The 15500-nt window shown below is 42.1% G+C and overlaps 1 protein-coding gene across 1 annotated transcript in view; it reads left to right on the forward strand.

Moving 5' to 3' along the window:
* The window catches only part of LOC137284029 (uncharacterized), a 47802-nt gene extending 34325 nt beyond the window's left edge, over window positions 1-13477 (forward strand). Inside the window, exons 99-137 of the mRNA XM_067815689.1 lie at window positions 55-174; window positions 277-462; window positions 575-703; window positions 838-1020; window positions 1129-1260; window positions 1606-1791; window positions 1927-2046; window positions 2180-2362; window positions 2509-2631; window positions 2747-2938; window positions 3072-3200; window positions 3326-3508; window positions 3616-3732; window positions 3843-4160; window positions 4292-4474; window positions 4638-4760; window positions 4935-5255; window positions 5416-5601; window positions 5731-5862; window positions 6068-6391; window positions 6509-6688; window positions 6822-7127; window positions 7299-7631; window positions 7909-8031; window positions 8248-8445; window positions 8642-8806; window positions 9028-9231; window positions 9563-9694; window positions 9812-9933; window positions 10178-10317; window positions 10466-10615; window positions 10739-10902; window positions 11201-11425; window positions 11546-11739; window positions 11879-11947; window positions 12264-12536; window positions 12714-12813; window positions 13087-13220; window positions 13375-13477. Of these exons, the coding sequence (XP_067671790.1) occupies window positions 55-174; window positions 277-462; window positions 575-703; window positions 838-1020; window positions 1129-1260; window positions 1606-1791; window positions 1927-2046; window positions 2180-2362; window positions 2509-2631; window positions 2747-2938; window positions 3072-3200; window positions 3326-3508; window positions 3616-3732; window positions 3843-4160; window positions 4292-4474; window positions 4638-4760; window positions 4935-5255; window positions 5416-5601; window positions 5731-5862; window positions 6068-6391; window positions 6509-6688; window positions 6822-7127; window positions 7299-7631; window positions 7909-8031; window positions 8248-8445; window positions 8642-8806; window positions 9028-9231; window positions 9563-9694; window positions 9812-9933; window positions 10178-10317; window positions 10466-10615; window positions 10739-10902; window positions 11201-11425; window positions 11546-11739; window positions 11879-11947; window positions 12264-12536; window positions 12714-12813; window positions 13087-13220; window positions 13375-13423 (6831 nt within the window). The 3' untranslated portion in view covers window positions 13424-13477. The remainder of the gene's footprint in view (window positions 1-54; window positions 175-276; window positions 463-574; window positions 704-837; window positions 1021-1128; window positions 1261-1605; window positions 1792-1926; window positions 2047-2179; window positions 2363-2508; window positions 2632-2746; window positions 2939-3071; window positions 3201-3325; window positions 3509-3615; window positions 3733-3842; window positions 4161-4291; window positions 4475-4637; window positions 4761-4934; window positions 5256-5415; window positions 5602-5730; window positions 5863-6067; window positions 6392-6508; window positions 6689-6821; window positions 7128-7298; window positions 7632-7908; window positions 8032-8247; window positions 8446-8641; window positions 8807-9027; window positions 9232-9562; window positions 9695-9811; window positions 9934-10177; window positions 10318-10465; window positions 10616-10738; window positions 10903-11200; window positions 11426-11545; window positions 11740-11878; window positions 11948-12263; window positions 12537-12713; window positions 12814-13086; window positions 13221-13374) is intronic.
* Window positions 13478-15500: the final 2023 nt, after the last annotated feature.

The following is a 15500-nucleotide window of genomic DNA, read 5'->3' on the forward strand; positions in this document are numbered from 1 at the left end:
TTTCATCAAAGAACGTACAGTGCTGTATTCTAATCGTGTGTTGTATGTTTACAGGACAAAATCCGTTACAGCATGTTAAGTTCCAACCTCGCCAATTACTTCTACCTCAACCCAGACACCGGAGTGATCTTCTTGACCAAGAGTCTGGAATCAACAGTCCAGAACAGCTTCTTGGTAGGTACTGATTCTAGCGAAATAAATGATACAGATGCTTTCAACTTCGACAAAAATATATATTTGTGGGTTATATACTTCTAATCACACGTTTTATTTCAGTTGTCGGTTCGTGCAAGTGACAGCCGCATTCCTCAACGTAGCAACGACGCGACTGTGACCATCACTGTCAGAAGGAACAAGTTCTTACCTCAGTTCGTTGGCCTCCCCTACACCGTCACCATCGGCGAAACACGCCCTGTAAACGACACCATCCTTTCCGTCGCCGCAGTCGACAACGATCAAAGGGTACGTTGTCAAGGTTCAGATACTCGATAAAGTCAGCACCAAATATATACATATTTACTGATGCTGAGATTTGGTATTTGTTTTTGTTAAATGTATTGTCTTGGTATTTTAGGGCACCCTGGTATACGAGGCTGTTGGATTCTATCCAGCACAGAGTTTCTTCGGAATCAATAACGTCACAGGTCATATTAACGTGATACAGTCGTTGAAGAATGACGGTCTCGCTCGCACAGAATATACAGTAAGTACTATTAGTAGATATTAAGTCAACCAATTTGATGTATCTATTAAAACCTCCTTCACGAAACAATGGACCAAATGATTTGAAAGAATAGTCTCACATGTTTAATTTATTATTTATTATTTAATTTTCAGCTCCGAGTGGTCGTCTACGATAACCTGGTTCCCGCTCAAAGACTCTCAGCTGATGTCTTGGTGTCTGTTGGGCGCAATCTGAACGCACCAACACTAACTCAGACCCGATATTCCCAGGCTGTGGACGACGAGTACCCGCTAGGTGTCCCGGTTCTGAACGTGACAGCTTCGGATCTTGATGGGGTGAGCGTCTCGCAGCATCCTGCGAAAAAAGCACAAAGCATTACCATGCATGCATTTCTCCATATCTATATCCTTTAAATGTTAAATGACTGTTCTCCGTGTTTTCAGGACACTATTTCGTATGACATCGTCGCCGATAACAGTGGTGGATCTGCACTTTCGTTTTTCTTCATTGAGCGACCTACCGGGGCCATTTTCCTTAGACAGCCACTCTCTGCATCAAGTGCTAATACGTTTGCGGTAAGTAATTTAGTTAGATGTTTTAGATGAATGAAGGAATCGTAAGTGTGTTTTCACAGAAAAAGTCTAACGTTTTACATTAATGAAGTCTCCTCACAGTTTGGGTTTTTGTTTACCAGAACTTCTTTTTTGTATCATTTCTCGGAACAGCTGCCCGCTTCGTGAATGCAATTTTGCACTTAATCGGGTTTCTCCGTGAAAATGATAATTAGTCATGCAAACATATTTTTGTCCAAACGTTTGAATTATTTTAGTAATGTTATATCCGCATCAATATACTTAGTCTGATTAAGCAATGTGTTAAATGCCAGCACAGTGTTCATCATTGACACATCTGCCTTGCAGATGACAGTCCGTGCCACTGACAGCGGTCGGCCACCTCGCGAGTCCCGGGCGGAGGTTGTCGTGTATGTACGGAGGGATGTGTTTGCCCCTCGTTTTGAAAATTCCCCGCTCAATGTCGTGATCCCCGAGACCACAGCCAACGCCTCGACTATATTCACAGTCACCGCCACCGATCAGGACCAGCAGGTAGTAGTCTAGACAACAGGACTTCTGGTAGTGATTTCGTCAAGTGTAAGATGTGTGTGTAGTGTCTTCATCTATTCAGTGGTAATGTAACGCAGTGTTTCATACATGCTTATCCATATACCATTTTACGTTTAGGGTTCTATCCAGTACAGCGTGATGGGACTTCCGCCAGCACCAACCTTCTTCATGGTTACCTCTAGTGGCAACATCGTTGTCAGAGGTGACCTCAGGAATGACCGCGCCATGAACTATGTTGTGAGTATATCATATAAAAACACAAATATACATAGTTTTAAGTCGTGTTTAGTCACTATGTTCCTTAATGCATTTTTCAGCAGCATGAACTGATTGTCATTCTTGATAATCAACTGGAATTATTCATTCACAGCTGCGTATCCGAGCCGTCGACAGCGCTAATCCTAATCTGTACACTGAAGAGGACGTGAACATCTCTATCTTACGGAACGTTAATCACCCTGCCTTCCAAGAACAGTCCTACTCCACACGAATATCGGAGACGACACGTATGGGAACATCGCTGTTGACTGTCGTCGCTAACGACGCCGACAATGTAAGTCATATTTGGTTATAAATCTACTTAGTGTCAGGTCATGGATATTTACCTGCATTTAATTTCATAACCCCAGTTGATTGAAATCTTTTCGTACAATGGCACATATAAAATCAGACATTAATAAGACTTCTTTGTGTTTTCAGGATCGTCTTTCATATGAAATACGCGGCGACGAGCGATGCATCACTATGTTTTATGTGGGAGCTGATAATGGATTCATATATCTCCGTCAGTCAGTTATGGATACGGCCGATAGTTCATTTACAGTAAGTCTTCTGTATCATATACAGACGAGCCACTTCCAGATCACTGAGATTCCATAAGTCAGCTCACTCCATCCCGCTTTGAAGTGTATCTAATTCATGTCATCTTCTATTTCAGTGTACCGTATCAGTGTCTGACAATGGCTACCCAACTGCAAACACTGCGACAACAACAGTCTTCATCGGCATCGACCGCGACACCGTCGTACCGGTCTTCTCATCCAATGGTAGATACGCTGTCAACATTGACGAAAATATCGCCGTTGGCAGTTTCATCACCTTCGTGGAAGCGACAAGACAGAACTTGGCTGTATGTATTTCGTTAACAATATGTCTGAAACATTTCCGAAATTGTCTGTAAAATAATTCTTAGCACTTAATTTTCTTCTCAGCCCTTATGAAGTTTACGTTTTTATGCTATGAATTATGTGTATTTTTTACAGGGTCTGATGTATTACGAAATTATCGGCAACTATCCTGCACCAAGTTTCTTCACGGTTCACAATATGACTGGTGAAATAACAGTTGAGGAAAACCTCCGCAATGACAATCTGCGACTTGGGTCCTACACGGTACGTACTATCTCAAAAAGACTGAAACACTTACCACAATAGCTTCAATTTGATAGACTGTACCTGACTCAAACTTCACTCAGTGTTTAGTGTTCACTCACACACAATATGTTCATTCATTGCAGCTTCGTGTCCGTGCCTATGACACCAGCGCGCCACACCTTGCTGCCATTGCCGAAGTCTACATAACGGTACTCAGGAATTTGAACGGTCCAGTGTTCAGCCCCTCAACATACAGAGTCACGCTTAGGGAAGACGTTGACGTGGGGACCTATATCCAGAAACTCAACGTGTCGGACCCTGACGGCGTAAGTTGACCATTCAATAACATGAGCTCATACAACGATATATATAAGTACATACTCTATGAGCATTACGTTTCCTGATGTATAATCGAAACCATTTGTTTCTTCAGGTTCAACTCAGTTGCTCAGTGGACGCACAAACGTACTTTGCCATCGACGCAAGCACCTGCTTACTCCGAGTTTCCAAAGCTCTCACAGGTGATCCCACCAGGTCAACCGAATACACTGTAAGTATAGCACGAGCATTAAATTGAAGATCTTTGTCTGACTTTTTTCTTCTTTCAAACAGAAGTTCAAGTGTTAATATTTTATATTAATTATTGCTTTTATTTTTAAGATCTTCGTGACTGCGACTGAGATGACTAGCAGCAACCGTCAGTTCGCCACGGCCAGCGTCCAAGTGACAGTCCTCCGTGACCTGTACGCCCCTCAGTTCAACAATCTCCCTGGCACCATAGACGTGAACGAGGACCTCCCAGTCGGGAGAACCACCTTCACTGCAGACGCATACGACACTGACATCCAAGGAACGATAAAGTATGATCTGATTGGAGTCTTCCCAGCAAAAAGCTTCTTCGAGATCGACCCTTCTTCTGGTGCAATCGTCCTCATGAACAGCCTCCTGTCAGACACGCTTGGTCGCACGTCGTACACGGTGGGTCCCAGTCTTTACACTCTATATATAACGAGGAAACACTGAACGTTTTGCAGTGAACAATGTCAGTCAAATTTGGCAAAGATAATGCCGTACAAAACTTTACTTACGTATTCATGTCTATTACTTAGGCCCGGGTGCAGATTTACGACACCGCACGACCTGACAAACGTACAGAGGCAGATCTCATCATCCGGGTAGTGCGAAACTCCAATGGTCCCATCTTCTCTTCTGCGAGTTACGAATCTTCTGTGGAAGAGAACTTTCCACTGTATCAGTCCCTGGTACAGGTCGTCGCTAGTGATGCTGACGGGGTAAGTCTTCCAATGAACGCTGACATGGTGTTCCTGAATGAGGATGAATATTCCTCAGTAATTGACACAGAGGATATGTCTACCAAAAGTAGTCAAATACTTACTGTTCACCAAGAAATACATTAAAGACAGATTACTGATGTATGTGTTTTATCATTTCCAGGACAAACTAACATACACTCATCTGGGCACTGCTGAAGAACAGAAACTATTCTATCTGAATCCAGACAGTGGAGTTATCTCCCTTGGTTCATCTCTACAGGATACGTCCAAAAATCAGTTTGTGGTACGTGATCACCTAGATTATCAGCTCATACAAACCTTCATTTGATGACATCTAAAAACACGATAGTGGAAGAATGGCTCATTTCAAATGTTCTCATCTCAGGTCCATTATGACCAAGTGCAACAAGAAATACATATAGCATCACTTTTATCCAATTTTTGATGACATTTTCAGTTCGAAGTAGAGGCTTCAGACAATCGAGTCTCCAGCATAGCCAAAACAAATCGTGTCACCGTGGTTATAACTGTGCAACGAGACAATGGTCCCCCACGGTTCCTGAACGCTCCCTACGTCTTGGACGTCCCCATCCGACAGCCAGTCAACTCAACCGTGGTAATCGTCATCGCCCGTGACCCTGATAACAAGGGAATGATGAGGTACCGACTGGACGGCATCGCCCCCGGCACCGACTACTTCTCCATCAGTGACATCACTGGCAACATCATCGTGAAGCAGGAGTTGACACTTAACACTGATGTTTATGCTAAATATACGGTAAGTTACGAAATAAAAGATCTTCCTCGAAAGAAATATCAGGCATCTTGTGAAGCTAACTTTTTGTCTGGCTTATAATAAGTCATATTTTATTGTAAGTCACTGATTAAATTACACTAATGAAATAGTTCATATAACTGTTTTTCGTTTTTTTTCACAGCTATTGGTATCTGCTTATGACACCAGCAGTCCAGAGATTGTCATAACAGAGCCAGTTCAGATTAGAGTATTGAGGAACCTGTTTTCCCCAGCTTTTGTGACGAAGTCGTACACGCAAACCATCTACGACTTCATCCCTGTAGGATCAAGCGTGCTACAAGTTACTGCCACGGATGACGATATTACCGTAAGTAAACCTTTGAAAACGTCTCATCAATAGATCTAACAATAATAACCCCAGAATGACATTCGCACATCCGTGTAATTCAACATAGATGTATTTAGTTATGACTTAGATTTATTGTGTCTTGTTTAGGCTCCGGAAAACACCTTCACATACGACATAGACAATACCTCGCCAGCCAACGAGTTCTTCTCAGTTGATCCCTTCAGTGGTATCATCAGAATCACAAAGGATTTGTCACAGACCACCGTTTCATCCTACGTGGTGAGTAGAATTCTGTCCAGATAAATACTGAACAGTATACAAGCCACAAGATACTGAACAGTATACCAGCCACAAGATACTTTGGTGCAAAGTATCCACTTTGAAATGTTTCCGTCGCCAGTCATACGTAGTACTTTGTGCATCCCGCTGCTTCATTCACTGTATGTTCAACAGAATACATGCTGACCGGTGTTTTTCTTTACAGTTTAGTGTAATTGCCCGTGACCTGGGCGCCAGCAGTCGATCTGACACCGCTACTGCGACAGTTGTGATCCAGCGAAACAGTGGACGGCCAGTGTTCATCAACCCTGATCAGTATGACGTCACTGTGTCCGAGACCATGTCCGTGCTGACTCCTATCCTACAAGTGCAAGCAGTGGACACCGACTCTGTGGACACGCCCAATGGTCAGATCGTATACACACTCACTGGTCCAGCAGAAGCGCAACGGTTGTTTGAGGTGCACATGATGACTGGCAATATCACCGCCAGGGTCTCCCTCACAACCGCTCCTAATGACACCTACGAGGTAAGAAAATATATCATAAATGGAAGATGTGGGTTACAACAAATGCTACCAGTTTTCCAAATGATAAAAAGGTAATATTGAATATGACGATTTATACTGATGTTTTCCCCCTGACAGTTAACTATCCGTGCCAGCGACCGAGGCACACCAACCCAGAGTACTGAGGCAACAGTGGTCATCCGGATCCGTCGCGAAGGAACTCCGTTCTTCCAGGAATCAGAATACATCCTCAGCCTGACAGAGAACACAGCGGTAGACACGGCAGTAATTGACCTCAATGCTACAGACCCTCTTGATGTAAGTCATTAATACTCCAACATCAACTTGAAACAGACATACCTGAATACAGAATTTCTGTGTCTAAAACATTTATGAAACTATCAGATGCGATAACACGCGGTGCCATTTATATTGATGTTGTCCGTTTCAGAATAAGTTGATCTATGAGATCAATGGGGACGGAATGGCGTCTACATTGTTCCGCATCAATCCAGATACGGGTCTAGTGAGTGTGGCCCAGCTCTTCAAAACAGACACTCAGGAGTCCTATGTTATCCGTGTACGTGCCTACAGACAGACGGACGCTGCAGTGTTCGCCACAGTGATTGTCAGAGTGGTCATTACCAGGAACGCCAATGCTCCAAGGTTCCTGCATAATGACCTGGTGCTTAACGTGGCGGAGAATTACCCTCTGGGCGTTTCCTTGGGTCAGTTCAATGCTACAGATGGGGACACTGTGAGTACATCGCTTCACATCTTCTCTCTGCTGTATCTTTTGACATGAAAAGAATGAGTACTATAACTTTGATTTTAAGAATTTGAATTATTAACATTGAAAAATTTGAAGAATTTTCAATTTGAAATATAATCCAAATTAATTTTGATGTTATTTTATCACTTATTCCAGGGAAATAATGGAAGAATAACGTACACCATCGACGCCCAGAACTCCATACCGCTGTACGTGCGCGACTTCTTCTACGTAAGCCCTACAAAAGGTACCCTGTCGGTAACAAAGAGCCTACAAGAAGACGCTAACCAACCGCTGCGTTATGTTCTTAGTATCCTGGCAACAGACAATGGTTACCCTTCTAAATTCTCAGCGCTTCAAGTGACTGTCAACGTTGTGAGAAATCAAAACGGTCCTGCTTTCTCCAGTGACGTGTATGAGACTGATATCGATGAGGATGTTTCTGTTGGAACCAGTCTGTTACAAGTACAGGCTCCAGATGTTGATGGTGTAAGTGGAATAATTCATCAGCACAAGATGCATTCGTAACTCAATTTTATCATCGTTTGAAGAAAGTCAGCCCGGTTTTCAAGCCATACTAATCAGACTTAAAACATTCGTTTATCTGTTTCTGGTATTAGCTAAGGCACTTAGGAAATGTCACCTGAATAATGCCTTGAAGGATTTAAAGGGAGAACGTGCTTTGTCATCAGTTCTGATATTAATGTGTTTGTCAGGGGTCGTTTTATAGGTGTTGCTGATAAATAATGTAATGTTTCAATCACAGGGCCGAGTCACCTACACTCTTCTGTCGGCTATACCCACGTCACTGTACTTTAACGTGGATGAGAACACCGGCGTGCTGAGTGTGGCGGCGTCTTTGTTGATGGACAACGCAGCCGTATATACTGTAAGTATCAACTTTCAGGACATAAAACACAACTAAACACCGCTGCCCATATAGTTAGTTCGATGTGTGACAACTACCTACTAGATAGAGTCATCTATGTGTGTGGACTGCCAACGACATCAAGTTCCAGTCAGTGATACAAGGTGAAATGGGACGGCGTTTCTAACTGTTGGAAAATGTCAGTCTTTATAAAAGTGGGAAATATCTGTTTTCCAGATGACCGTGACTGCCCGCGACTACCCGGGTGAAGGTGCCCTGTCCCGCACCAGTGAGGCTACCGTGGTTGTCAACGTGCGACGTAACCCCAACACTCCTGTATTTGTACAGTCCTCGTACAACATCACCATCTCCGAGTACACTGCTGTGCAGGCCGTCGTAGCAACCATCAGGGCCACAGATGCAGACCCTAGAGACGTGAGTTGCCATCATACTTTAATGATTGGTATCCTATTTGAAATTGTAAATTGGGATAGCCTACTTTCTTTATCCTTACTATTCCTTCAAAATTCATACAATTACGTGAATAACAATTATTTTAGATGTAATAAGATAAGTATGCTGTTTGCAATGATCATATAATCATTATGATACTAATAATTTTGTCTTCCAGACGCCAAGCGGTCAGCTAGTGTACCGCATCACCAATGTGACGTTCCCCGGCCTCCAGAGCACCACCCTCGCAAATAATTACGACTTCTTCACTATCAGCCCTACGTCCGCAGACATATATCTGGCCCAGACTCTCAGCAAACACGGTGTCCCAGATACGTTTTATGTAAGTGACACGCTAACGTCTGATATGTCCGAAATTTCAGCAGCATGTAAACATATTTTCAATATCAAATATCTTCAGTGTAAATCGCATCCTAACGTCAAACTGTGTCCAAGATTACAGCAAACGGAAAAGAAAGAAAGAAAGGGACCCCCCTTAACTTCTGGATTATCAGATACTAAGACTCTATAGAACATACAGAACATGCCATATCTTGTCTCCAGCTTACTATCGAAGTTGCGGACAGCGCACTTCCGCCTAAGACCGCCTCTGCTCAATTGGAGATCCACATCAGCCGCAACACACACACCCCTCGCTTCACCTCCACCAGTTATGGGGCTACCATTGAGGACACTTCAGCTGTTGGGACAACACTGTTCACTGTCACCGCTGTTGATGCAGATGAGGATATACCTCTTAATCAAAATGTAAGTTCATTTTATTTTTATTGAAACAGTAACAAGTTATTTCGTTAAGCAATAAATGTCACGTCTTTGTAATCATTGAGTAGAGAGCAGTTGGGTAGCCTAATGGTTAAAGCGTCCGCTCGTTACGCTGAAGATCCGGGTTCGATCCCCTACATGGATACAATGTGTGAAGCTCATTTCTGGTGCACCCCGCCGTGATATTGATGGAATATTGGTACAAGCGGCGTAAAACCATATTTACGCACGCACTCATCATCGAGTGGCCGGTTTCTTAAAGCTGCATGTCATGTCACTTGAGCTCAATCATAAAATGTATCTTTAACTATTTCAGACCCCCAACGCAAAGCTCAATTATATAGTTGATCCCAAATACAAAGACGCAATGCGGTACTTCGACGTCAGTTCCGACGGCATCGTGAGCATCAGGAACCCCCTCGTATCAACTGATGCTCCGTCATTCTTCGTAAGTATATAGCCTGTTTATACCTCTCGTAATCTAAAGTATCCAGCTGTTGAGAAATCTAAGTCTTCGTAAAAAATGAGATAGTGAAAACATAATGTATGTATTCTGTCTTTTCAGTTCAATATTATTGCTATTGACAAGAGTTGGAGACCGTTAAGCAGCCGTGTTCCAGTTCGCATCAACGTCACCCACACCAGTGCCGGACCCAGGATTCTCGGCTTCACAGCGCCCATTTATTAGTGAGTCTTTTCAAGGATGTCCTTCGCCTTCATTATTCAATTGATATCGTAAAGTTCAACTTCTGGATTTTAGTGTCCCCATGTCAATATACTCAAAATGTAAATTCTTCCCTTTCAAATGATGCCATTCAAATATTCATTTAACTTTTACTGGGCGATTCGTTGAGGTGGAATGAGTTATCAAAGAGCACAGAGAATAACGTGGTGTCTTAATGGCTAATAACTTCCCTGTTATCTCTTTCAGTGTTGTGATACCGGAGAATTCGGTTGGGGATGGCAACCGATTTAAATCATTGATAGTTCTGGACACGGAAAATCAAAATATTGATCTCAACGTAGAGTGCCGAATCATCTACATTAACGGGGATGCTGATTTTGTCGGGAGTAAGTTTGAACATAAATTCACTGAGACCAATCTCAAATGCTAATCGAATTAAAGGATAAAAACATTGACACTTGAACTGATCGATTTATAGCATGTTTAGTTTACTGTTAATTATATGACATATTATTTCATATTTTCTCATTCTAGCTATATTCAGTGTTCGGACAACTCGAGACGGCAAGAACTGCGAGCTGTATATGATTGGGAACTTGGACAGAGAGCAAGGGGGACTTTATAACATTACAGTTGGGGTACATCACCAGGCTACCATCAGCAAGCGGTCTATCAACAACGCAGGTACGTCAGCAGGCAGTCTCATTTCTGCTAGGTGACCATGTTCTCCCACTATTCCCTAAATGTAATAATCACTACTCAATTTGTCAGTGCCGACGATTAATCGATATTTGTTATTGGCTGCAGTATACAACACATGGGAATACACAAATATACTGGTGTCGGTGACTGACGTCAATGACAACGCCCCCTCGTTCAACTTCCCCGTGTATCCGGTTGTAAACCTGCAGGCGTATGTGACGGCTATAAGTATAGCAGCTCCCCCTAATACCAAGGTCACCCAAGTGCAGGTAAGTTCGCACATCACCATGTCTGTAACATAGAAACCTGGGTATTCTGGACAACCCTTTATATCGCTGCTTCTACATATTCCAGGTGAACATAAGTCATTTGTTTGTATAAAATCATATTTTAATGAAATGTGTTTCACAAATTTTATATTTCTTTGTTTTTTTTATTCAAATGAGTGTTTTGCCAAATTATAAATATGTAAGTCACGTGTAATTGTGTTTTTGCATGTTCGAGATGTTGGTAATATATAACATTGACACGGTATTCAAAATTGTAATTCACGCCTTCCTTTGCCAGGCGACTGATCCAGACTTAGGCCTGAACGGGATAGTGTCCTACTCCGTCAGTCCCATCCCCGGGCTGTTTGATGAGGTACCATTCTACATCAACTTTGACGGGGAAATCTACACCACAAAGGACTTCTCCCACGAGGAAGCCTTCCCGCGACAGTTTGTGTTCAAGGTCACAGCTAGCGATAACGCCATGACGTCAGAACGGCTACAAGCGGAATCCAATGTTTACGTAAGTAAACACTAGGGGTGATTAAGACTGCGCTTGATAGTGTTGTTGGCTTGACAACCACCACCACATCAGTATTGTACAAGGATGCACATCTTAATGAATTCATGCTATCTGTTACAGGTGAATCTAATTGAAAACAAGAACCGGTTTATTCTAGTGCTGACGAACACCCCTCCGGAAAACGTTATACCAAAGATTGAGTTCTACAGACAAGCACTACAAAATGTCACTGGACGTATCATTATCATCGAGAAAATCCAGGGTCGTCTGTTTACTGAGGTTGGATCCAACGTGTTGGACCTAGACATCACTGGGTAAGATGGTCCTGTCCTGTTAACCTTTTCTGCAGGGGGAGACCAATTTTACTTTTTCATCAGAAACCAAATCAACGTGCACTTTGACGTATTTGTTCAAATATGTACCAGTGGCTAACGATTTCATTGTATATTTTAGAACGGATATCACCTTCGTCGTGGTGAACAGCGACAGCTTCCGACTTGAAGAAAACACTGCTATGGACATGTGAGTATATGTTATATTTTGATGTTTTGAAAACAGCGTTTATGACGTAGTCAAGTCGTACAGTCGACTCGGCTACTAACAAATATTTAATACTAATATCAAAAGTTTTAATAATTTTATGGGTATTATTTTACAGCACAAATGTCCTTGTATGTAACCATTTGTTTCTCTTAACATAAAACTTTAATGACCACTACAGTAACTATTTGCCTTGGGACAACTGACACATATTATAAACAATGTAAAGAGAAATAAAGATTTTGGAACACATGCTCAATCTTATCGAACAATTGTCCACATTCTTATTTATTTACAGCATCACCACGGAAAGCGACCAATCCAAGGCTATCTTGGCCCGTGTGAAACAATCGGCACTACAGATAGGCAGTTTTGTCTCCATCATTCGTAAGCCTTACCAACCGACCGCCATGTCCCGGAGTTCGGCATTTTTAGGCGGTGGCGTGATACAGGTTACTAAGTCCTACGTGTGGTGGCTGAACAACCCCTGGGCAGCCTTCGTGGCTCTTGGCGGCATCGTCATCGTCCTCAGCGTTGTTGGAATCATCGTTCTTCTTCATCTTTGGTCAAGGTTGGTACAAAACGTAATTTAAATTACTCTCATGGTACTGACATTGTGATCGTACCAAGATCATTGATCACTGTAAACTAGCAAATCGGTGAAAATGTTCTAGTGTTTTGTCTTCACTCTTTTTGTCTCTACGAGATGTATTGAAGAACATCTTACAATGAAACGTCATATCTTCAGGTATACTCACTATGTGCATCGGTTCAGGATATACCACGCAAACTTCACCAACCCCGACTTCACTGAACCACCCAGCTTCCTCAGAGAGTATGAAACGCAGGTAAATACAAACAGACTGCCAAATATAATAGCATCTGCTATCTACTATTCATTGATAAATGTGTCTACCAAATATCTACAATGCATATACATATTGTAATTTCATAGTCCGTTAGTCGACTGAGATGCTTGCGCTTATTTCTTATGACTATGGGAAGTGTTGTGTAGCTGTTACTAGTTCTGATGGAAGTAAACTTACAAATTGATCCAGTATAACGCTGCTAGTGTTTCACTGCCAAGAGCATGTGCTGATGATGTTCTGCTCTACTTTCAGAGTCTCAACATGTATGTGCCCCCTGACGAGACGGTGCAGGCGCTAGGGGAGATAAACATGAACTTTGACCTAGACACTCCCCGTCCTCCTGGTACTCATGGAAGAGGTTCCACACGCAATCCCATCTACCAAAGGTGAGATATCTGAATATCTGACACGCGCGTTCTTTAATTCCGTTTCCTCAACCTGTGACTTTGCATGTTTGTGTACATTTATTGAAAAAATGTTCTTTCATTTTGAATACTCTTCATTCATATATAATATATATCATTTTTTTCAATTTTCCAGTCCCCGTGAGCAGCACACTGGCTACGTGGAAGGTACTACCATTTTGTAAATGAAGACTGGCGTAATTCAACTCGATGGCTACTTGATACATTAGCTGGTACTGAAGAACAACCCATACCAATAGTCTCACAGTGAAACATGTGTTGTAAATTTTGCTCATAAAACATAAGTGTTTAAAACACTACAGTCGCAATCACGTGTATTGATGTAAAATCATATTTGTGAGAATGTGCAAATGTATATATGTACATGAAACATTACAAATGATATCGATATGTATATAGTGACATACTGTCTCCAGAGTTATATTTTTTCATTGCCAAATGAAATCCTTTTGTATATTTATACACGTTTTTTATACACGGCTATTTAATAAAATATCATTAATATAAATGTATGCGTTTTTTGTTAATATTTCAACCGATGTAATAATGAACTACTCTCAGAGGACTGCGACATCATTCTGAGCTCCATCGTGGCGTCAGAACACATTGCAATCGTTATGTATGTATGGCATTACAGTTGGTACAGTTACATGGTAAAGAGAGTGGTGTCTGTCGACAAATACGGGTGTCTGTTGACCGATTCCAACTCGGAACTACACTGGTCTGATGTCTGTGGATGTCACCCGGACACACTCTCGTAAGATAGCTAGTAGCGACGTCAGCATACTGGTATCGAATAGTCATTCACACCGTTTGGATTATATACTGCATGTATTACTTATACAATCTTTACAATGGAAGTATCGCTATATGTCGTACCTAATCTGACTGAACGGCCGATTACATTCACAACATCTGTCTCTAATCTCTCTAATGAAGTTTTCGATGTAGGGACAATGTGTGTCCGCTTGTGCAGCTGAACTCTGCTCGAACACAGCTATGGTCGGTATTTATGGTAGCGGTTACGTAGATTGGAAACCGATTAGAATATTTTACATCTTCATTTGTTCTTCGCCTTAATGAGAATGGCAAAGGCAAAGTGCAATTAGAAAACTAAACCATGAGAAGATACGTGTAACACAGAACGTCTCCAGTCCATTGGTCGGCGGAACTGATACGGTTGATAAGAACTGATAAGTCTTGTCGATAGGAGTCGATAGGTGTTCTGCTTTGGTCAACCTGTCACCACCGATGTTCTGGTCAATCAATGTCACCACTTGAACTGACGAGCATAAGAAAGTACACAAGTTGTGTTTCTTCCAATGAGATAAAAATGACAAATGGTTTTGACGACATGGTAACGTGCGTTGAAACACACTTAAATACACATGTCTCGTTAGCAAAATGACATTTTAACAACAAACAGCGATGTAGCGATGTGACCACGGGAAACGTTTCCTAAGATCTTGTAAGATAAAGGCCGTTACTATACGGGCCTACCGAACAGCGGTCGGTAGACTCGCATGTGAGCAGCACGAAGTCGTCTCGTCACTGTGAATCGCCCACACGATTACCCAATGATGTAGCTGCTTATGACGTTACCCTCAACATCCGGTTGCGAAGGTGAATAACACGCAGACTCTGCGACGTCCACCTCTGGGTTGATCACATATCTAGCCTGCCATATTGTAACGATTAAACGGGCGAATTATGGTTTCTCTTGTGCAACGTTGTCCTCGCAATAAATTGTGAAATTCCTTTGGCCTGTTCTCGTTGAGTCGACGTCAGCCTTGGCATTTTCTCGTGAGATTTTTGTTAAGTGATTGTTCAGTGTTTTTTCATGACAAACAGGTTTTGTTTTGAAAAGTGCTCGTGCATGGGACAATAATTACAATTTTGCGAACATTCGTGAGAAGTACGTACACATGTTTTGGTTGTATTTTGGCAAATGAACACGATGTTTGCGTTTTATACAATCAGTGCTCTGTAATAATTTTACTTGCTAGAACGCAAATTTAGGTTTGCAGCACACAATTACAAATGTGTACTTCTTTTGCTCGTCAGTTTATATTCTGGTCAACCTGTCGACGTCACCACCAGTATTCTGGTTAATAATACTAATACCCCCAGCACCTGTACATGGATGACTTCGCGCTCCTTGCCAAATGTGATACTAATTTGAACGAACAGGTTCTCCTTGTCGAGTCATTTTGTAATGATATTGGCATGCCATTTGGACTC

The sequence above is a fragment of the Haliotis asinina genome, chromosome 5 (assembly GCF_037392515.1).
Source record: "Haliotis asinina isolate JCU_RB_2024 chromosome 5, JCU_Hal_asi_v2, whole genome shotgun sequence".
In the NCBI taxonomy this organism is placed as follows: domain Eukaryota; kingdom Metazoa; phylum Mollusca; class Gastropoda; order Lepetellida; family Haliotidae; genus Haliotis; species Haliotis asinina.